At 36.4% G+C, this 16,579-nt stretch overlaps 1 protein-coding gene across 1 annotated transcript in view; it reads left to right on the forward strand.

The window, feature by feature from the left end:
* The window catches only part of TMEM131 (transmembrane protein 131), a 99,805-nt gene that overhangs the window by 59,937 nt on the left and 23,289 nt on the right, over positions 1-16,579 (forward strand). Inside the window, exons 13-28 of the mRNA XM_051610271.1 lie at positions 1,508-1,616; positions 2,431-2,584; positions 2,689-2,859; positions 3,208-3,318; positions 3,404-3,538; positions 4,011-4,115; positions 5,086-5,172; positions 9,426-9,578; positions 9,725-9,800; positions 9,902-10,019; positions 11,527-11,665; positions 11,775-11,884; positions 12,277-12,343; positions 13,305-13,456; positions 14,112-14,254; positions 15,315-15,501. Coding sequence (XP_051466231.1) covers positions 1,508-1,616; positions 2,431-2,584; positions 2,689-2,859; positions 3,208-3,318; positions 3,404-3,538; positions 4,011-4,115; positions 5,086-5,172; positions 9,426-9,578; positions 9,725-9,800; positions 9,902-10,019; positions 11,527-11,665; positions 11,775-11,884; positions 12,277-12,343; positions 13,305-13,456; positions 14,112-14,254; positions 15,315-15,501 — 2,017 coding nt within the window. The remainder of the gene's footprint in view (positions 1-1,507; positions 1,617-2,430; positions 2,585-2,688; positions 2,860-3,207; positions 3,319-3,403; positions 3,539-4,010; positions 4,116-5,085; positions 5,173-9,425; positions 9,579-9,724; positions 9,801-9,901; positions 10,020-11,526; positions 11,666-11,774; positions 11,885-12,276; positions 12,344-13,304; positions 13,457-14,111; positions 14,255-15,314; positions 15,502-16,579) is intronic.

The following is a 16,579-nucleotide window of genomic DNA, read 5'->3' on the forward strand; positions in this document are numbered from 1 at the left end:
TGGTGTTGGTGGATCTGGTTTAGGGGAGAACTTTGTAGAGTAGAGATGATGATTGGATTCAGTGATCCCAAGGGGCTTTTCCAACCTGAATGGTTCTATGTTTCTATGCTCTTGAGAACCTTACTGTGAAAGCCTGCCTATTTTATTTTCCTACCTTGAATTTATATTTTTAAAAAAAAAAAAAGAGCTGAAAGGGGAAAAATCTTTTACTGGTGTTACCTTTCCTATAAAGATAGGTTATGTATGCTGATATTGACTTTGATGTATATCTTTATGAAAGAAGTGTTGGATCATTTCTCTCCTACATAGTGTAACTGTAAATATTATGCTGACATTTTGTTAGAAAGGCACCTCAATTTTTATAGAGATTTTAATCAGCTGTCAGAATGTTATAGAGCTACTCAGATGTTACTGCTTTAAAATACTAGTTGGTACTGTAACTCTCTCTGCTAGGATTGCTTAGAAAGGGAATTTTATAGATAAAATGTTCTTCATTTCAGGTAGACGTAATTTTGGAAATTGTATACATAGAAGAGGATTGATTTATTTTTTTAATTTTTTAATAGCTTACGATTTGTAGGATGAGTGAAGTATGTTTTAGCCTACAAATAAATTTTTACTAGCTGTACTCTTTCAGCCTGAGGTGGTAACATGTTCAGATCTTGAAGCTGGAGCAGGAATTGTTATGTGACTACCTACTGGCTAACACATGATAGAACTTGGACGGAATGTTACTTGGGAAAAAATAGCCAGTCTGGCTGCTTGATGTGTTTAAAGGATTGAGTTGGTGAATTTTTCTCAGAGAAGTAGCCTACCCTAAATATTTGCTATTTTGGCTGTCCTAATACATGCAGGGGCTTTAGAAAGCTGATGGTTTCTTCTAATTAGTATTTTAATCCCTTGACTTTTCTGGCAGTGTTGCCAGCAGGATAGCACCACTTGTTCTTTGATCTTGGGGCTTCTGTGAGCTTCATTCTTGGGGCTTGTATAGTATGGCTTCTTACATGGATTCTGATTAAATTTCTGTAAAGTTTAGCTTGTCTTTGATTTCTTCATTATTATAATGCTGTGTTCCTGGCCCAAAGTCTTGCTTGACTGGTACTTCAAAGTGAAGTAGACTAGCCCAGCTATCCCAAGTTCCCTTTCTGTTAGTGGAGGAATAGGTGTATTCCATACTCTTGAGTGGCAAGTTCAGCTCACCTTGGGTCTGCATTATCCTCTGGACAAGTCCAAGTTACTTATTTGACAGGAACAAGCAGGCTTTCCAATTGTAGATAAGCTTACTAACTTGGGCAGGTCAAATAACTGCTGTTAAGCGGGAGGAACTCCAAGCTCTTCCTAGACTGATTCCATGTCATTTGCTTATTGAAACCTCCTTAAGATCCGTTTTTTTCTTCTGTGATACTTCATCTCTGGGCTAGCTCTGTGCTTTTATTCTTGCATTGGTACTAACCTAACAGACCATTTCTTTGTCTACTTCATCAAACTTATATTCTTGTGTGCACAGCATCAAAAGCAAAAAAAGCATCACAGTCTTCTGGGAAAATAACTGTGAAAGCAAAAGAGAAGAGCTACTCCAAACTTGAAATACCGTATCAAGCAGAAGTGTTGGATGGGTAAGCGTGCAGTAATTGAACATAGTTCAAAACTAAATGCTGGAAATTTGCTGATGTAACAGGGCATTTAGGCTTTTTTAGGGGGAGAAGGGATATGAAGTTGTGATACCTGAGTTTGCTGAACTTGGAGCTCATTTAAAGCTATAATTACTGATTTGATTTTTTTCTGATTTTACACTAGTAGATGAGGTATGCACAGTAATGTTTAAGCTGGTTTCAAAGCTTGGGTTCAAAGTGGCCATAGTGATTGGTTTTTCAGAGCAGTTGAAGGCTGCAGATGAGACATTTTAAAAATGCAGTATTGGAAATTTTTCCAGTTGTGTGTTTGCTGTTCAATCACTATGAGAAGTAAGGGTAGAGAAAGTATTTTGAGCTTAAGCAAAATTTTGGAAGAGCTGTCATTACCTCTGTTATTTATTTACGAAGTACGGCTAAGTTGACTTTAAAATTATTGTTGAAATGGGATGCTATTTTCCCAGCAGAACTGACAGTACTTTGAAGGCAAACAAACTAAATCTTAATGATCAGAAGCGTGCTTCAGACACCTGATTTGGCTAATAAGGCACATAGGCAATTTGTAAGCTGTCTTAAGCACTTCCTTTTAGGCATCCTAATATGTTGATTCGCATGTTTTCTTATCTCATTTTAATTCCTTAATTTTCAATGCCTCTGTAGTGCTGCTAATATAGTTTCAACATGCAGTGGTGTTAAACTTTTTTGCTATTGGATTGAATGAATTCTAGTCTTTTGTGTAAGAAAAACACTTATGTTTGAGGGAAGTCTGAATTTTTCTCATACTGTTGTCTTTTAATAGATATTTAGGATTTGATCATGCTGCCACACTTTTCCACATCCGTGACAGTGCTGCTGATTCTGTGGAAAGACCAATCTATCTAACAAACACGTTCAGTTTTGCAGTCCTTATACATGATGTTGTGTTACCAGAAGAAGCAAAACCAATGTTTAAAGTAAGCCTCATTTCATTCAGTGCATGTTTTAACCTAAAGGAAATTTTTAAATGTGCTGCACTTTCTGAAATTGTAACGTTGTTCTTAATTGTTCACTGATCTAGGTCCAGAACTTCAGTAAGCCAGTCTTAATTCCACCTAATGAATCCAGATATATTTTTACACTTCATTTTATGCCTTCCACATCATCTGTTCATATAGATAACAATATTTTACTTATCACCAATGCTTCTAAATTTCACCTACCTGTCCGAGCATACACAGGATTTCTAGATGTAAGTATTTTCCTTTTTTTAGCTACTTTAGACTAACTAGAAGACTTAGAGAGAGACTATTTTAAATTATTTATTCTACTTTTGCATAGCTTTCTTAATTTCAAAATTATTTTACCAGTTCTTTCTGTAAACAGCTTTGATTACTGCTGAAAAATTTGGTTTGTAGCCTTCAGTTTTACCTAGAAACTAGATTTTGAGGTAGATATGATACCACTGTATTAGACTTATTAACGCATCTGTTAATGAGCTGAGACTTTTGAGCACATTTTATATTAAACTTGTGCTCATTATAAAATGAGCACATTTTATATTAAACTTGTGCTAAAATACCTCTATCAATCTTCCTAGTACTTTGTACTGCCTCCAAAAACTGAGGAACAATTTATAGATTTTGGCATATTGAGTGCGACAGAAGCCACCAGCATTTTATTTGCAGTCATCAACAGCAACCCGATAGAGGTAAGGATGGGTTTCTTTTCATTTTCCTTTTAAAAAATTTACATCAGTCTTGTTACTGAAAACAGTACCTTTTGTTCTTTTTAAGCTGGCTATAAAAAGTTGGCACATTATAGGGGATGGTTTGGCCATAGAACTTCTAACAACTGAAAAGGGAAACAGAACGACGATAATTGCAAATCACCATGAACTACAAAATGCTGGTGTATCCGATCAGTCTTCAGTAAGTAATCCTTTGAATCCATTGCTTAAAGCTAGATTGGGAGAGTGGAGGAAGGGGGGCTGGAAAGAGACAATGTGCAGTTTCTTGAAGTTTCATTTTTGGGGGGGGGTGTTAAAAATTTATTTTTGTCTGAGTACAATAAAGCATGTAGAAATGTTTAAGCTTGTTTTAAGAAGCAGCATTATGTTCACAGTTGGTTAGATTTTGAAAGGGGAAACTTCAGAAGCAGTAACCTCTGTGCCCTCAAATGATTCTCATCATTTATTTGGGAAGAGTGGGAATTTATAACCTCTAAGAATAGATAATTTTTGTGTTAATAACTTTCGTGTTTGAATTTTTTTTTTTACCACTGACAGTTGTTTTCAATGAATTCTGATTCAGTAAAAAAAAAAAAAGTTCCTTATGTTTTTTTTTAGTGAATTTCTTTCCATTTAATGGAATAAAATTATGACTTTTTCCCCACCATTTACAGGTAATACTAGCATCAGGTTACTATGCTGTGTTTAGAGTAAAACTAATAGCGAAAGAACTTGAAGGAATTCATGATGGAGCTGTACAGATCACGACGGATTATGAGGTACATTTATTGGACATTCATGGTTGCTGCCCAGATGACACGTGCAATTTTTAAGCATGAAGGTTTAAGAGTTGTATTAGTGGACAAAGTCAGGGAGAAGCTGAAGTTGCAAGGGGCCTCTGGAGGTCAAGTTACCTCTGCAAGTTAACCCTACATCAACTGACAGTTGTGCTACTTATGCTGTGTCTTCTCTGAAGGAATGAAGAGTTACGATTTTCAGCTGGCTTTCAGAAATATCTGCTTATATCTGACCTAATGTTTTGAGGTATGGTTTCTTCAATGACATGACGCATCCTGAAAGCATTCATGCATGGACCTTTTGGCATAATGCAAGCTACAGAAAATGGGAAATTCTGAATTTCTGCCAGCTACTGAGATTTTAAGCTTTTTTTAGTGTGTCCATACCTGTTCGTGACCCTTCAGTTAGAGAATTGGATGTGGTTTATTTTCTTGCTTACAGGTTATTCTACTTGTCTTGGTAGCTTTAATAATACATAGAAAAGATCTGTTTGCCTCCTTTTTCTAAGTCTGTGTATACCTCAAGGTGTTACCATGGCTTCTAATGTTTTTTTGAGAAGTTCAGTGTATCCTGTTCCCTCATACTCATTTACCTTAAAGATAGCATCCTGTTTTATGACAAAGTAAACCCTAGTCAAGTGAGACCTATATAACACCCCATTGGGCAGCTTGTATTTTCACTGTGCTTTTGTGTCCCATGTAGAATGGTGATAAGTATGACTGAGCAAAGACGGGCTTCCTCACAATGTGGAGTGACTGTTCTGAATGTCATAATACCCTGAAATCTTAATTCATGTCTCCATGTTTTAAATGTGTATATAAACCTAGTTTATATTCATTGTAGAATTTTGGGGTTTTGTTATTCTACTAAATTTAAAAGTGGAAGAGACATTTAAAGGCTGAAATATAAGTATGTTTTTTCTAAGATTTTCTTGTTCTTTTTGTCCCCAAGATTTTAACTATACCAGTGAAGGCAGTGATTGCTGTTGGCTCACTCACCTGCTCCCCAAAACATGTTTTTCTTCCACCTTCATTTCCGGTAAGAGGGTTGGGTCATGTGTTCTTGCTGTGTTTTTTATTTGTTTGTTCTTTTCAAGAGAAACTACTGTCTTGAATTGTTCTGTGTCAAATTGCTGGCGAGGTTGTGCTACAGAACTGCTGATTATTCTGTTTGTTGCTAATTTTGGTGGGTTTTTCATCCCCCAACATGTTCCAAACACAAGTTATCTCTACATATAATCATAGTTTGCTTTGAATTGGAAGGGACCTTTACAGGTTATTTAGTCCAACCCTCCTGCAGTGAGCAGGGACATCTTCACCTAGATCAGGTTGCTTAGATCCCCATCCAATCTGACCTTGAATGTTTCCAGGGATGAGGCTTCTACCACCTCTCTGGGCAACCTGTTCCAATGTTTCACCACTCTCATTGTAAAAATGTATTTGTAATATCTAGTTTAAATCTACCTTATTTCAGTTTAAAACCCATTACACATTGTCCTATCACTACAGGTCCTGTTAAAAAGTTTGTCTCCATCTTTCCTATAGCCCCCCTTGAAGTATTAAAAGGCTGCAGTAAGGTCTCCCTGGAGCGCTTTCTCTTCTCCAGGCTGAACTCCAACTCTCTCAGCCACCTCATAGGAGAGGTGGTCCATTCATTTGATCACTTTTGTGACCCTCCTCTGTACCTGCTCTAACAAGCCCATGTCTTTCTTACACTGAGGGCTCCAGAGCTGGGTGCAGTACTCCAGGTAGGGACTCACCAGACCAGAGTAGAGAGGGAGAATCACCTGTCTTCACCTGCTGGTCACATCTGCCCTACTGCCTGCCTGAATGGGATGTTGGGATACTGATACGATCACAAACCTGATTCTGTGTAGCTTCATTCTAATGTAGCTGTGGTTATTACCAATTCAGGTGCATTAGCACCAAGAGTAAGAGAGATGAAATGGCACAAATACGTTTTTCAAATTCCTGCAGTGTAATGCCAAAGAGAACAAAGTCAACTAATAAACTGACAATTCAGCATAAGAAGTCCTTGGTACCTGTGGAAGTGTTATTGTATTGTTTCCACACTGGAAGTAGATCTTCTTGAGGGTACGTTGTGAAGTACATGAACAGGAAAGCAAGAGAGCTGAGTGGGTCTGCAGCTCTCTGCAGTAGTGTGCAGTGGCTGTTTTCATCCCTGCTCCTGGGTACTGTTCATTTGGTGACTGCACAAAGCAGCCTGTTTGCTGAAAGCTACCGACTCAAGCAGCAGGCTGTTAACCAGTTAGTACTTTCTTCTTGCTTGGCATTCAGCGTAACCACAGAAGCTCAGGCAGTCAAGGCATATTGACTTTGCATTTGGTATTTAATGGAATTCTGAACTTTGTGACTTTTTGAGGAGTGGGGGATGTAATATGATGGAAAATCGTAAGGAGAGAGATTGAAAATTGTGGGGGGGAAGCAGCAAATAGTGATGGTAGTTTTCTGAAAGGATAAAACCACATCCATGCATGTTGGCGGAAATGGTTTTTTGTTTCCTTGTCTTTCATTCCTGGTCTCAGCCTGTTGTAGAGCATCACCTGTTCTCACCTTCTCTTCCAATACCTCCTTAGTATCTTCTGCTTATCTGCAGTTTGTGTTCTCTGAGATAGTATTTTTTCTCTAGCACTTGATCAAGTACTTTAACTTATGTCTAGTAGATAAGTGGTAATTTTTTGAAAAAGTAATGCAGTAGGCCTCATTGGAGGAAGGTAAATCAGTCAGCAGGACTTCAATAAATCATTGCTACATTTGCCCAGTTATCCATTCCATCTCTCTTCTGATGCTCTACTTCAGAAAATGTTCTGAAGTCTTTTGTTACTCTTGAGGCCAAACAGTCATGTCTGCATTTGCACAGATCACTTGCTATTTTTTTCTCTTTAGGATCTGTGTTTTCTGTGTGGCTTTATGGCCTCACCTTTAATATGGATATTTATTACAGTTACTACCGTGTATGTAATTTCTTCTGTGAACTGCTGCATAAGCCTCTGATAAACTGAAATAACTTAAAAGTCCTTTTCCCTTTCTTTCACCAAAGATAATGCGATTTCTATACTCCTAATTTATATATTCTAATTCCTGGCAAGGTCATTGTCCCTCTTGAATGCCATGCTAAAATATTTTATTCCATTTTTGGACCATAAGGAAGCAATTATTTTAATCTCCCTTTGTTCTAACTGGAATGGCTAAAGAGCTTCTTGGTGTATCTTAGTATATGCCCAAGGCCTTGGTCAGCTTGATTTTCTTGTTTGATTTGGTTTTGTTTTGGCAGGCACAACTTCTTGAAGCACTTTGGTTTCTCAGCAGCCTCTAAGGCACAGCTTCCTCATTGTCATTGTTCCTCATCTCCAGATTGCTGTGATTTTTATTGGCTCATGGTCTTTTCTAGTAATGTTTTCACATAGTTATTCGTGCAGGGGACTTTTGCACTCCCACGTTTTGTTTGGGAGTATAGATTCAGATATAATTGTCACCTTTGACAAGATTCTGGACTGTTCCCTGTGTTCAACCCCAAGCTTTTCAGAGCTGTCAGCTTCACTTACTACTTCTGTTACTTGGTCGTTGAGCTCTTTTGGGATTTGAAAACACTGACAGCAGACTTTTCCTTTTTCTTGGATTTATTTCAAACTAAACTTGTGATCTCTGAATTCATGACAACCCGGAATTAACTAGGCACTATAATTTTAGCAACACTTTCTTTTCAGTTCATATCCTAGCCTAGGCTGTAATTCTCATGCAGCTGTCCCACTCCCAGTGCTGTCTGTCTCTGTTTATCTTAGTGTATTTGCACCTAAATCTTACACTATCAGTGTCTATAGGCCTTGTAAAGATTAGTGTCTTGATGTAAACAAATCTTGCCTGTGTTGACTTCTGCTTCACTAAGGCATTTTTAGCTCACAGTACCACCTCTCTTAATATTCCTCTTTGAGGACTTGTATGCTAAATAGCATTGTTTTGTTTATCTTGCTATTGATGGATGGTCATATCCATCCCATATCTGTTCTTTCTTGTCTAAATGCTGCAGAATTGTTTTTGTAAAATACTGTTAAATTATTCTAGAGTTTAACAAACATTTATCTTGCTCAAGCAATGGCAGTTTGTTACTCATAGGATTCCATAGATGAAGCTCTGACATACCTCCTATTCAGGTTAATAGGATTATACTTTTTAGAGATTTATTCTTTCAGTTTCTTTTCCTCTTCAGTTGCTACTATTGGAACTGCTATAGTATGTAACTGTTTTCGAGGCTCAAAATTTGGCTCTGGCCTCAGGTATATACGTCTCTCCCATCTCTTCAATTCAGTCTTTACCTTAGAGAAATTTTTAAAAAGCTTAAGTATTGATTTAAGATGAACATGAAAAACTCCAGTCATGTTCGTTAGAAGACTGTCTTGGGTATTTAAATTTGCTTGTATTCACTAATTTTATATAAATCTGAAATCTTGTCACCCGTTGTGAGTTGTGCTTTTTTCTTTTCTTTGGTTTGAATATATCATTAACTTTATACTTGTCAGGGTTGGCTTTTCTGATAGGATGAAAAAAAATGGCCACAGAATCATTTACAAGTGAGGCCAGAGGAGAGTTGAGCATTGTAGTTATTATAATAGTGACAAACAAACTACCTGTTCTGGGCTTAAAAGTTAAAATAACATTGAGCTCAGAAGAGGAGGCAGGGTGTGAAGGTGTGGGGAAAAACTTGTGCTGGTTTTGTTTCGTTTTGGGCATTGTGGGGTTTTGTATATTATTTTAGTGTCTGGTGTCTTAATTTCATTGGGAGTGGAAAAGAGGGTTTCACCTACGTTTTTAAATGCCCTCTGTCACCTGCAGTGTTTGTAATATGCAGCTTTACTGTTTCTCTCAGGTTATTTCTAATTACTAGCAAATATGTGCTAGATCTCTTAAAAGAAGCTTATTTCCTTTTTGTAACAGGAGGCTCAGAATAGTGAAGTTTTCTCTTGTTTTTCCTTGTCTGGTACTTTTAAAAATTCTTTTATTTAAGCAGAGCTGTTGTAGGTCTTCATTAGACTTAAGGTGTACTTAATTTTGAAAGAGAGATGAACTGTGTTTGGAAGCAGATGGAGGAAGGAATACAACTTCAGAAACTTACCTGGAAGGTGTTACAAGGGGGGTTTATTTAATATAGCATGGTTTAAAGCTCAGTTTAACCTTTTGACCCTGCTGTAGTCTTTGCCAGCCTGCATGAATGAATACATATGCTAGGGAAAATGCATATCCTGCAGACTTTTTTTCATCCTTTCTTTTCTTTAGGGGAAAGTAGTTCACCAGAGCCTGAACATTATGAACTCCTTTTCTCAGAAAGTGAAAATACAACACATACGCTCCCTGTCGCAAGATGTAAGGTTTTATTATAAGAGGCTAAGAAGTAATAAAGAAGATTTGGAGCCAGGAAAAAAATCAAAGGTTTGTTTATGCCTTATTTCTGCATACCTACAAGTTCCCTCATATATAACATGCATTAACTTTCTGTGGTCATCAGAAATCTTCCTTCTTTTGTCACTATATTTACTTTGCTGTTTATTTGATCTGCTCTCTTACCTGTTTTGCAGATTGCAAATATTTACTTTGATCCTGGTTTACAATGTGGAGATCATTGCTATGTAGGATTGCCTTTTCTATCTAAATGTAAGTGACTTTCAACTTTATAATGAAAATCATAGAAAAATGTTTTCTCCTTAAGCAATGATTTTGCATGAATAATCTAAAACCCACATTATTTCTTAAAGCGGAATCCAAAGTTCAGCACAGCGTAGCAATGCAAGAAGATACATGGGATTCTGACTGGGATTTGCATGAGAACTTATTCAGAGAATGGACAGAAATAAAAGAGAATTCAAGCCATAGGTAAGTATTTTATTTCTGTTACTTTCTTAGACCTTAAATTAGTAAGATAATTCTGTCTCATATATGCTCTTATAAAATACAAGGTTTCTTAATATTGCAGTGCTCTTTGAGAGGGGGCCAAGAAGGAGTTACTTGGCCTTCTCTGCAAAACCTTTAAAGAGAACATTTTAAAAGTTAAAAAGCAGCAATAATTTCCTCAAGTCATGCAAAATGCCAGGAGTTGCTGTTCACTGGATTATGCTGCAGTTCTTGAAAATATGGCAACAGCAACTCAGTCTGTACTCTGCAAACATTTCCAAAACCAGTGTGCTGTTTGTGCAGAATCCCTGCCTGTTCGGTTTTAAATTAGTAACCTCAATATCCCTCTAAGATTTCATAAGGTTTTGTTACTATTCTGAAATTATTGCATTTCGGTGAATTATCTTATTGTCCAGTATTTTTCCAGGAGATTTTTCTAAATAGAAAGTGATTAATCATTGCTATTTAATATTTAGAAGTCAAACTCTGTCAGCTGTTATATACCTTTTACATTTCTGTCTTCACACACATAAAGTGATTTAATAATCTCCAAGAGGCATAAGCTAGCATTGACAGTAGGTGCATGTATCTTTTGTGATGATAGCAGCCAGACTACCATTTCAAACAAGGTATTCATATTTGTGGAGAAACAAAATGATTGAATGTAGCTAAAGAGAGTAACAAAAACATATGTCTTTCTTGGCTTTTTTGTTAAAATGCGGGTACATTAGTAACTCCTGAACACAACTGATCTAAACAGAATCCTCTTATTTAGATATGCCAGTAACATTTGAGAATGTCCTGTCACCTACAGTAAGAGCACAGCAAAGGAAAATTTTATTAAAAAAATACTTCTGAATAAGCAGCAGTTGTAGCTAGATGCTTTAATATTATTTAATATAATACATACAGACTTTTTAGCAGGATCTTTTGTGATAGGATGAGATAATGTTTTTAAATAAAAAAGGGTAGATTTAAGCTAGATGTAAGGAAGGAATTTTTTACAATGGGGGTGGTGAAACATGAACAGGTTTCCCAGAGAGGTGTTAGAAGCCCCATCCCTGGAAACATTCAAGGTCAGATTGGATGGGGCTCTGAGCAACCTGATCTCATTGATAGATGACCCCTTCCATGGCAGGGTTGGTCTATAGATGACCTTTAAAGGCCCCTTCCAACACAAACTATTATATGAAAAATAGCCTATAACAAAACTTGGAATGGATGGATGTTGGCAAGAATACTTAAATAGAGAAGAACATCTTTAGATGTTCAGGTTTGTCTCATATAGTATGTTTTGGTGGCTTCTCTTGAAGTTTTTAATAGCAGTACATAAGGGCAGAGCTCAGTGGTTTTTTTAATTGCATATAAATAAAATGTACAATGTTCTTTCTCAAACGCATGTTGTTTTCAGGGTGCTTTAAAGCACTCTACTTATTCAGGCTTTTCCAATTTTACTCCCATAAAGTAAGTTTTATAACTGTTTCTGCAGACTGAATGCTCTATTTGAAGTAGACACAGATCTTCAGAAGGATGTCCAGTTGAAAATTACAGCAGAAATGGCCTGGCCTTCCATACTTACTTCACCACGCCATCTAAGCTTCCCTCTTACCAACACAAACAGTTCATCAGTAAGTTGTTTTGTTGATAGTATTATTTTGTAGGGAGTGCATTTTTAATAGCAGTTTGTAATGATACTAACCCCAACATAAACGTCACAAAAACTGTGTTTCTGAATAGGAAGAAGAAATCTTTTTAGAAAATCCAGCTGACGTTCCTGTGTATGTCCAGTTCCTTCCTGTAGCTCTGTATTCTAATCCATCCACCTTTGTTGATAAAATGCTAGAACGGTAAGTATTGTTTTAGTTGTTGGGTCGTTCTCATTCTACAGCAGAAGGCATTTTACAAAACACTCATGCCCTGTTTGGCAGCTGTGTTGGTCGTTACAGTTTTGGCCGCTTCTAGAATTTGAATCATTAGCCCATCTGAGAACTGAGTCTAGGCTGACAGCTACTGAATGCACAACTGTTGTTTTTTGCTGATCTAAAATATTTACATCTCTTCCTTCACTTGATGTATGAGAGAAGGAAATAAGAAAAATCAAATGGTCCTTTCAGCTGCACACTGTTTGAGTCCCACCGTCTCTTGTTGATTTGTGCTGAAATCTTTAAGTGCAAGTATGTAATTATCTTCCCTGATCTGGAGGGAAAAAAAAAAGTTAAAAATTACTTGTCTGTTTCAGGTTTAATTTGAGCAAGCCAGCTAATTTCAATCTCAGGACTCTAGAGTTCCAGGTCTTCAGAAACTGCGTAAGTATTTCAGTGCCTTTCTTAGATTTTTAAATTGAAATATTTTGATGTTTTAGTAAGAGCTCCGTCATCCATGTCTTCAAGCTTAGATGTTAGTATGTGTGAAAAATGTGATGCTTCTGTGGGAGGTTTTCAGGGAATTAGGAAATGTAGCATTTCTTCCAATATAACAGTTAAAATGTCACTTTTTCTGTATGCTTACGTTGTGTTAGGATTGTGGAAGTTACAGGAAAACTGCATTTATTCATTCTGTTACTGCAACAGGATTATTTTCTTTGGTATAGTGGGTAGTATTTAAAAAAATTAGCAAGGCTTTGAGTTTTCCATTGCTTTCGTCTTTATTTTAATGACTTTCGTGGACAACTTCTAAGTGTGTGCTTTTTCATATAGAGCATCCTGAACATTTTCTTTTCTCATCCATTATATATGCCTTTTCCTGCTCCATTTGCAGTCAGCTTTAGATTAGCAATTTGGTGCTTGCACAGGATCTAAAGGCAAAATTAGCAAAATACACTTTTTTCAGTAGTTTCTCTATTTAAAGTTTTTTTTCCCCCCTTTTTTCCTTTCCTTTACTTAGGGAAAAAATATTTTTTAAATCATGTAAGGAAAAATTTTGAGGGTTATATAACGGCTTAATGCTAATTTGGAGTTTAAAATGTACATTTAAAAAACTTCTGAACTCTTTTCTTCTGCTACGTCTGGATGAATCCACGTGTGTATGGCTTAGTTCCATTTTGTCTTAACTGTGTTCTTCTGCTTCTTAATAAACACAGATGGTTTGCTAGTAAGTGGAGAAGTTCTTGGTCTACCAGACTTTCTGCATTCAAAAACCAAATCATTGAGTAGTACACTGCTTTTTGAACAGACCCATTTTCTAGCTAGAATAATACCATTTCTGTTAAATACATGTAAAATTCTCCAATTTTTAGAAGTGTTACTTTGTTTTCCTCACTTTTTTAAGGTCCAGCCACTACAGAACACTCAAGGACTTGCAAAGGCCCTGGCTCGTCACTCAGTTCTAAACCTGGTATTAAAACCTGGTGAGAGGAAGTCTGTCAAAGTAAAGTTCACTCCAGTTTTTAATAAGACTGTTTCATCATTAATTGTTATCAGGTATGACAGATATTTCTGACATGATTGTGAGTTTTTCTGATGTTTTTTATTTTATATATAAGGTCAGCCTTGTGATCAGTTGTCAATAAGAAACTACTGCTTTTACAAGAGTAATTGTAGAATCTTGTGTCTGGTGAAAGTTTTCATTTAAATGCAATGGTGGTAGGTTTTACAGCAGCTACACTGTATTAAGTACCTACCTTCTAGTGTAAATACATAATCCACAGTTATACTTGGAGACTTTAATTCTGATTTAATACATGCTACACTATCTTGAAGGCAGAGACTCTAGCTATAGATGCCATTTGCAATATCTTGCTGAAATATAAGTTCAGTCCTTCTGCTAGAGAGCTCTGAAAAACTATTTCACTTGTGTATCAGGTGTGATACATTAATATGATGTTGAAATATAAACTTTAATACCTCATTGGGTTTTAATTTGTCTGCTATGGTGTGATTTCTTAGGGTTTTGTCTTGCAAACACTATGTTTGAGACCCCCCCCACACACACACTATTGATTTCCATATTGTGGGGAATTATTTGTGAAACTAGATTTCTGTTCTGGGATATAACTTCACAGTCTATAGAGAACCTTGCCTGAGCATTAGACTGCATAATCCCTATATGAATGTTTTCTTTTTTCTTTCTGCACAGAAATAATTTGACAGTAATAGATGCCATAATGGTACAAGGACAAGGAACAACTGAGAGCTTGAAGGTTGCAGGCAAATCTCCTGGTTCAGGAAGTTCTTTACGCTTTAAAATCACAGAAGCATTATTAAAAGACTGTTCAGAAAGTGAGTACTTCGTGAGCTACTATGCTGAACAGAAAAGGAATTTCATTTTACATGTACAGCCTGAAATGTGCAGAAATATTTTTTTTCCTTTAAATACATTAAAATTGCTTCTTTATTCAGGCAGAAAAGAGAATATTTTACCTTCATTTTAACGTGAAAACTAGGAAAGATGAAACAAAAGCCCTAAATCCACTAAAATTCAAGGCAGAGGAGGTGGAGATCCTAGTACATTTACTAGGTAATCTCTAATGCCTAAATTTAAGTAAAATTGGATCACAGATGCAACTTTCTGGTTTGTCTTGGTTTGATTGTTTTTCCCCTCGTGCTTTCAGAATCAGTATGCACATACCCTGTATTTTTCCACACTGGCTATGTTCCTCAGTGAAAAATAAATCCCAGAGACATGCTACTCTGGGGTCAGAGGTTTTCTGCTCTGTGGCCCAGGCTTTCTTCTATGAGGAGAGCTAAGAGTACCTGCATTACCAAAGGAACTGATAAAAAGGGCTTTGTTTTATCTGCTATTAAATTCTACTTGATTCCTTGGCAGATTTCCAGACATGGTGGCAAAGCAGATTATTCTGCTTTTTTTGAGGGATGAGTAAGAAAACTTCAAGCAAAGCTTACTTGTTACCTCTTACATCTTGTGGTTTAGGGATTTTTTTGCTAGTAAGATGCGTGTAGCTCAGCCATAGGTTTTATTTTTAAGACACACAAAAAAAGTTTTAATTCTCCTTATGCTGGGGCTTTTCACAGAATACCACAACACTAAGCAGTACATCAAAGAAGTTATACAGCTTAGATGAATTTTTGTAAGGCAGCAATGCTATCAGAGGTTTGTGAGTTTTCCCAGATGATTTAGAGGGCTCTGGAATTGTACAAGTGCCCTACCTTGGTAGTGATGAGGTTCTGGCTGCAGAGATCTGTTCCTGCAAGTTCTGTAAAGATTTCTGTGGCCCTTTGCTGCTGTAATACTGTCAGAACTCTGCTGCTGTAGAATATGAATATAGGGAAGGATATCTGTTTCATACAATACTAATTACTTTCTGCTGTTTGTTTCTAGAAATGAAATACAGAGAACCGAATTTCACGCTGAGAAGAACGTTTAAAGTGGAAAATACAGGGCAACTGCAGATTAATGTGAAAGCTATAGAAATCAGTGGCTATACATGTGAAGGATATGGATTTAAAGTAGTTAACTGTCAAGAGTTTGCACTAAGTGCCAATGCCTCTAAAGATATTGTGATATTGTGAGTATGCAGTCTTACATTAGGACTTCTGAAGAACTAATACTGTTTCAGAGAAAAACTTTGTTGGTTAAGTTCTAAGGTTTTTTATTTAAGCTTTGAATGTTTTGGGTTTGTTTGGGTTTTTTTTAATGAGACACAAACCATAGAATTTTTCTCTCTTTTTTCAAACACTGATTTATAAATAACTTCCAAGTTTTCATGACTGATTATAGTATAAATTTTATTGCTATCTAGTATGTAGAACTTACTGAATTGGAATAGTGTTACAATAGTGTTACTATACCTTTTTTCATACATTTCCTTTATCTTGGTTGTGAATGCACATGAGATACAGATTTACATATGGTTTTGGTGCATTGCAGTGTGCAGAGAAGAACCTTTAGCATGAGGATTAATATTGCAATGCACAGCATTTTAGTCTGGAATATTTTGTCTGTTGCCTTAATGGTAATGATTGTTTGATTCTGTCAGTTTTTACTGTAAAAAACAGCTGCACCAAAACCTTATCTTTTTAACACTGCTTGGATTCAAGTTTAGCTATTTGGAATATGATATGTAAAAAGTTTAGAAGGTGTTTCTGTTCTGCAAGATGATGTACGAGATACTGCAGGTAGTGAAACTTCACTAGTATTTCTGCAGCAATCTTCTCTTGTGATGAGACAGGAACATAGTGGTGATGTTCTTGTAAAAGCATGCAGTTGGGACATAAAGTGCTGAAAAACTTGATACCTCACTAAAAGTGGGTTCCATTGCTTACTTACAGCTGCTGTTAATTTTTAACTTTTTCATTTCATATCTTTCTTTCCACAGATTTGGACAAAACCTAATTTCAGTCATTATACTGTGTCTTGATATGGTGTGTCAGATGTGTTATAAGCATAGGTGTTTGTTAGCTTAGTCAAAAGCATCTTGAAGTGTTTGAAAGATACTCCTAAGTATTTCTAGGCTAATTGTGTATATGGTTATTAGTCGTACTACTAGGGCTATTTGTTACGTTTGATTGGGATGCCAGTCATGGTAGTAATTGATGGAGCTTATGGTGGTTTGAGGTGGGTTTTTTTTTTTAAGTTTATTAAAA

The sequence above is a fragment of the Apus apus genome, chromosome 1 (assembly GCF_020740795.1).
Source record: "Apus apus isolate bApuApu2 chromosome 1, bApuApu2.pri.cur, whole genome shotgun sequence".
NCBI classification, from domain to species: domain Eukaryota; kingdom Metazoa; phylum Chordata; class Aves; order Apodiformes; family Apodidae; genus Apus; species Apus apus.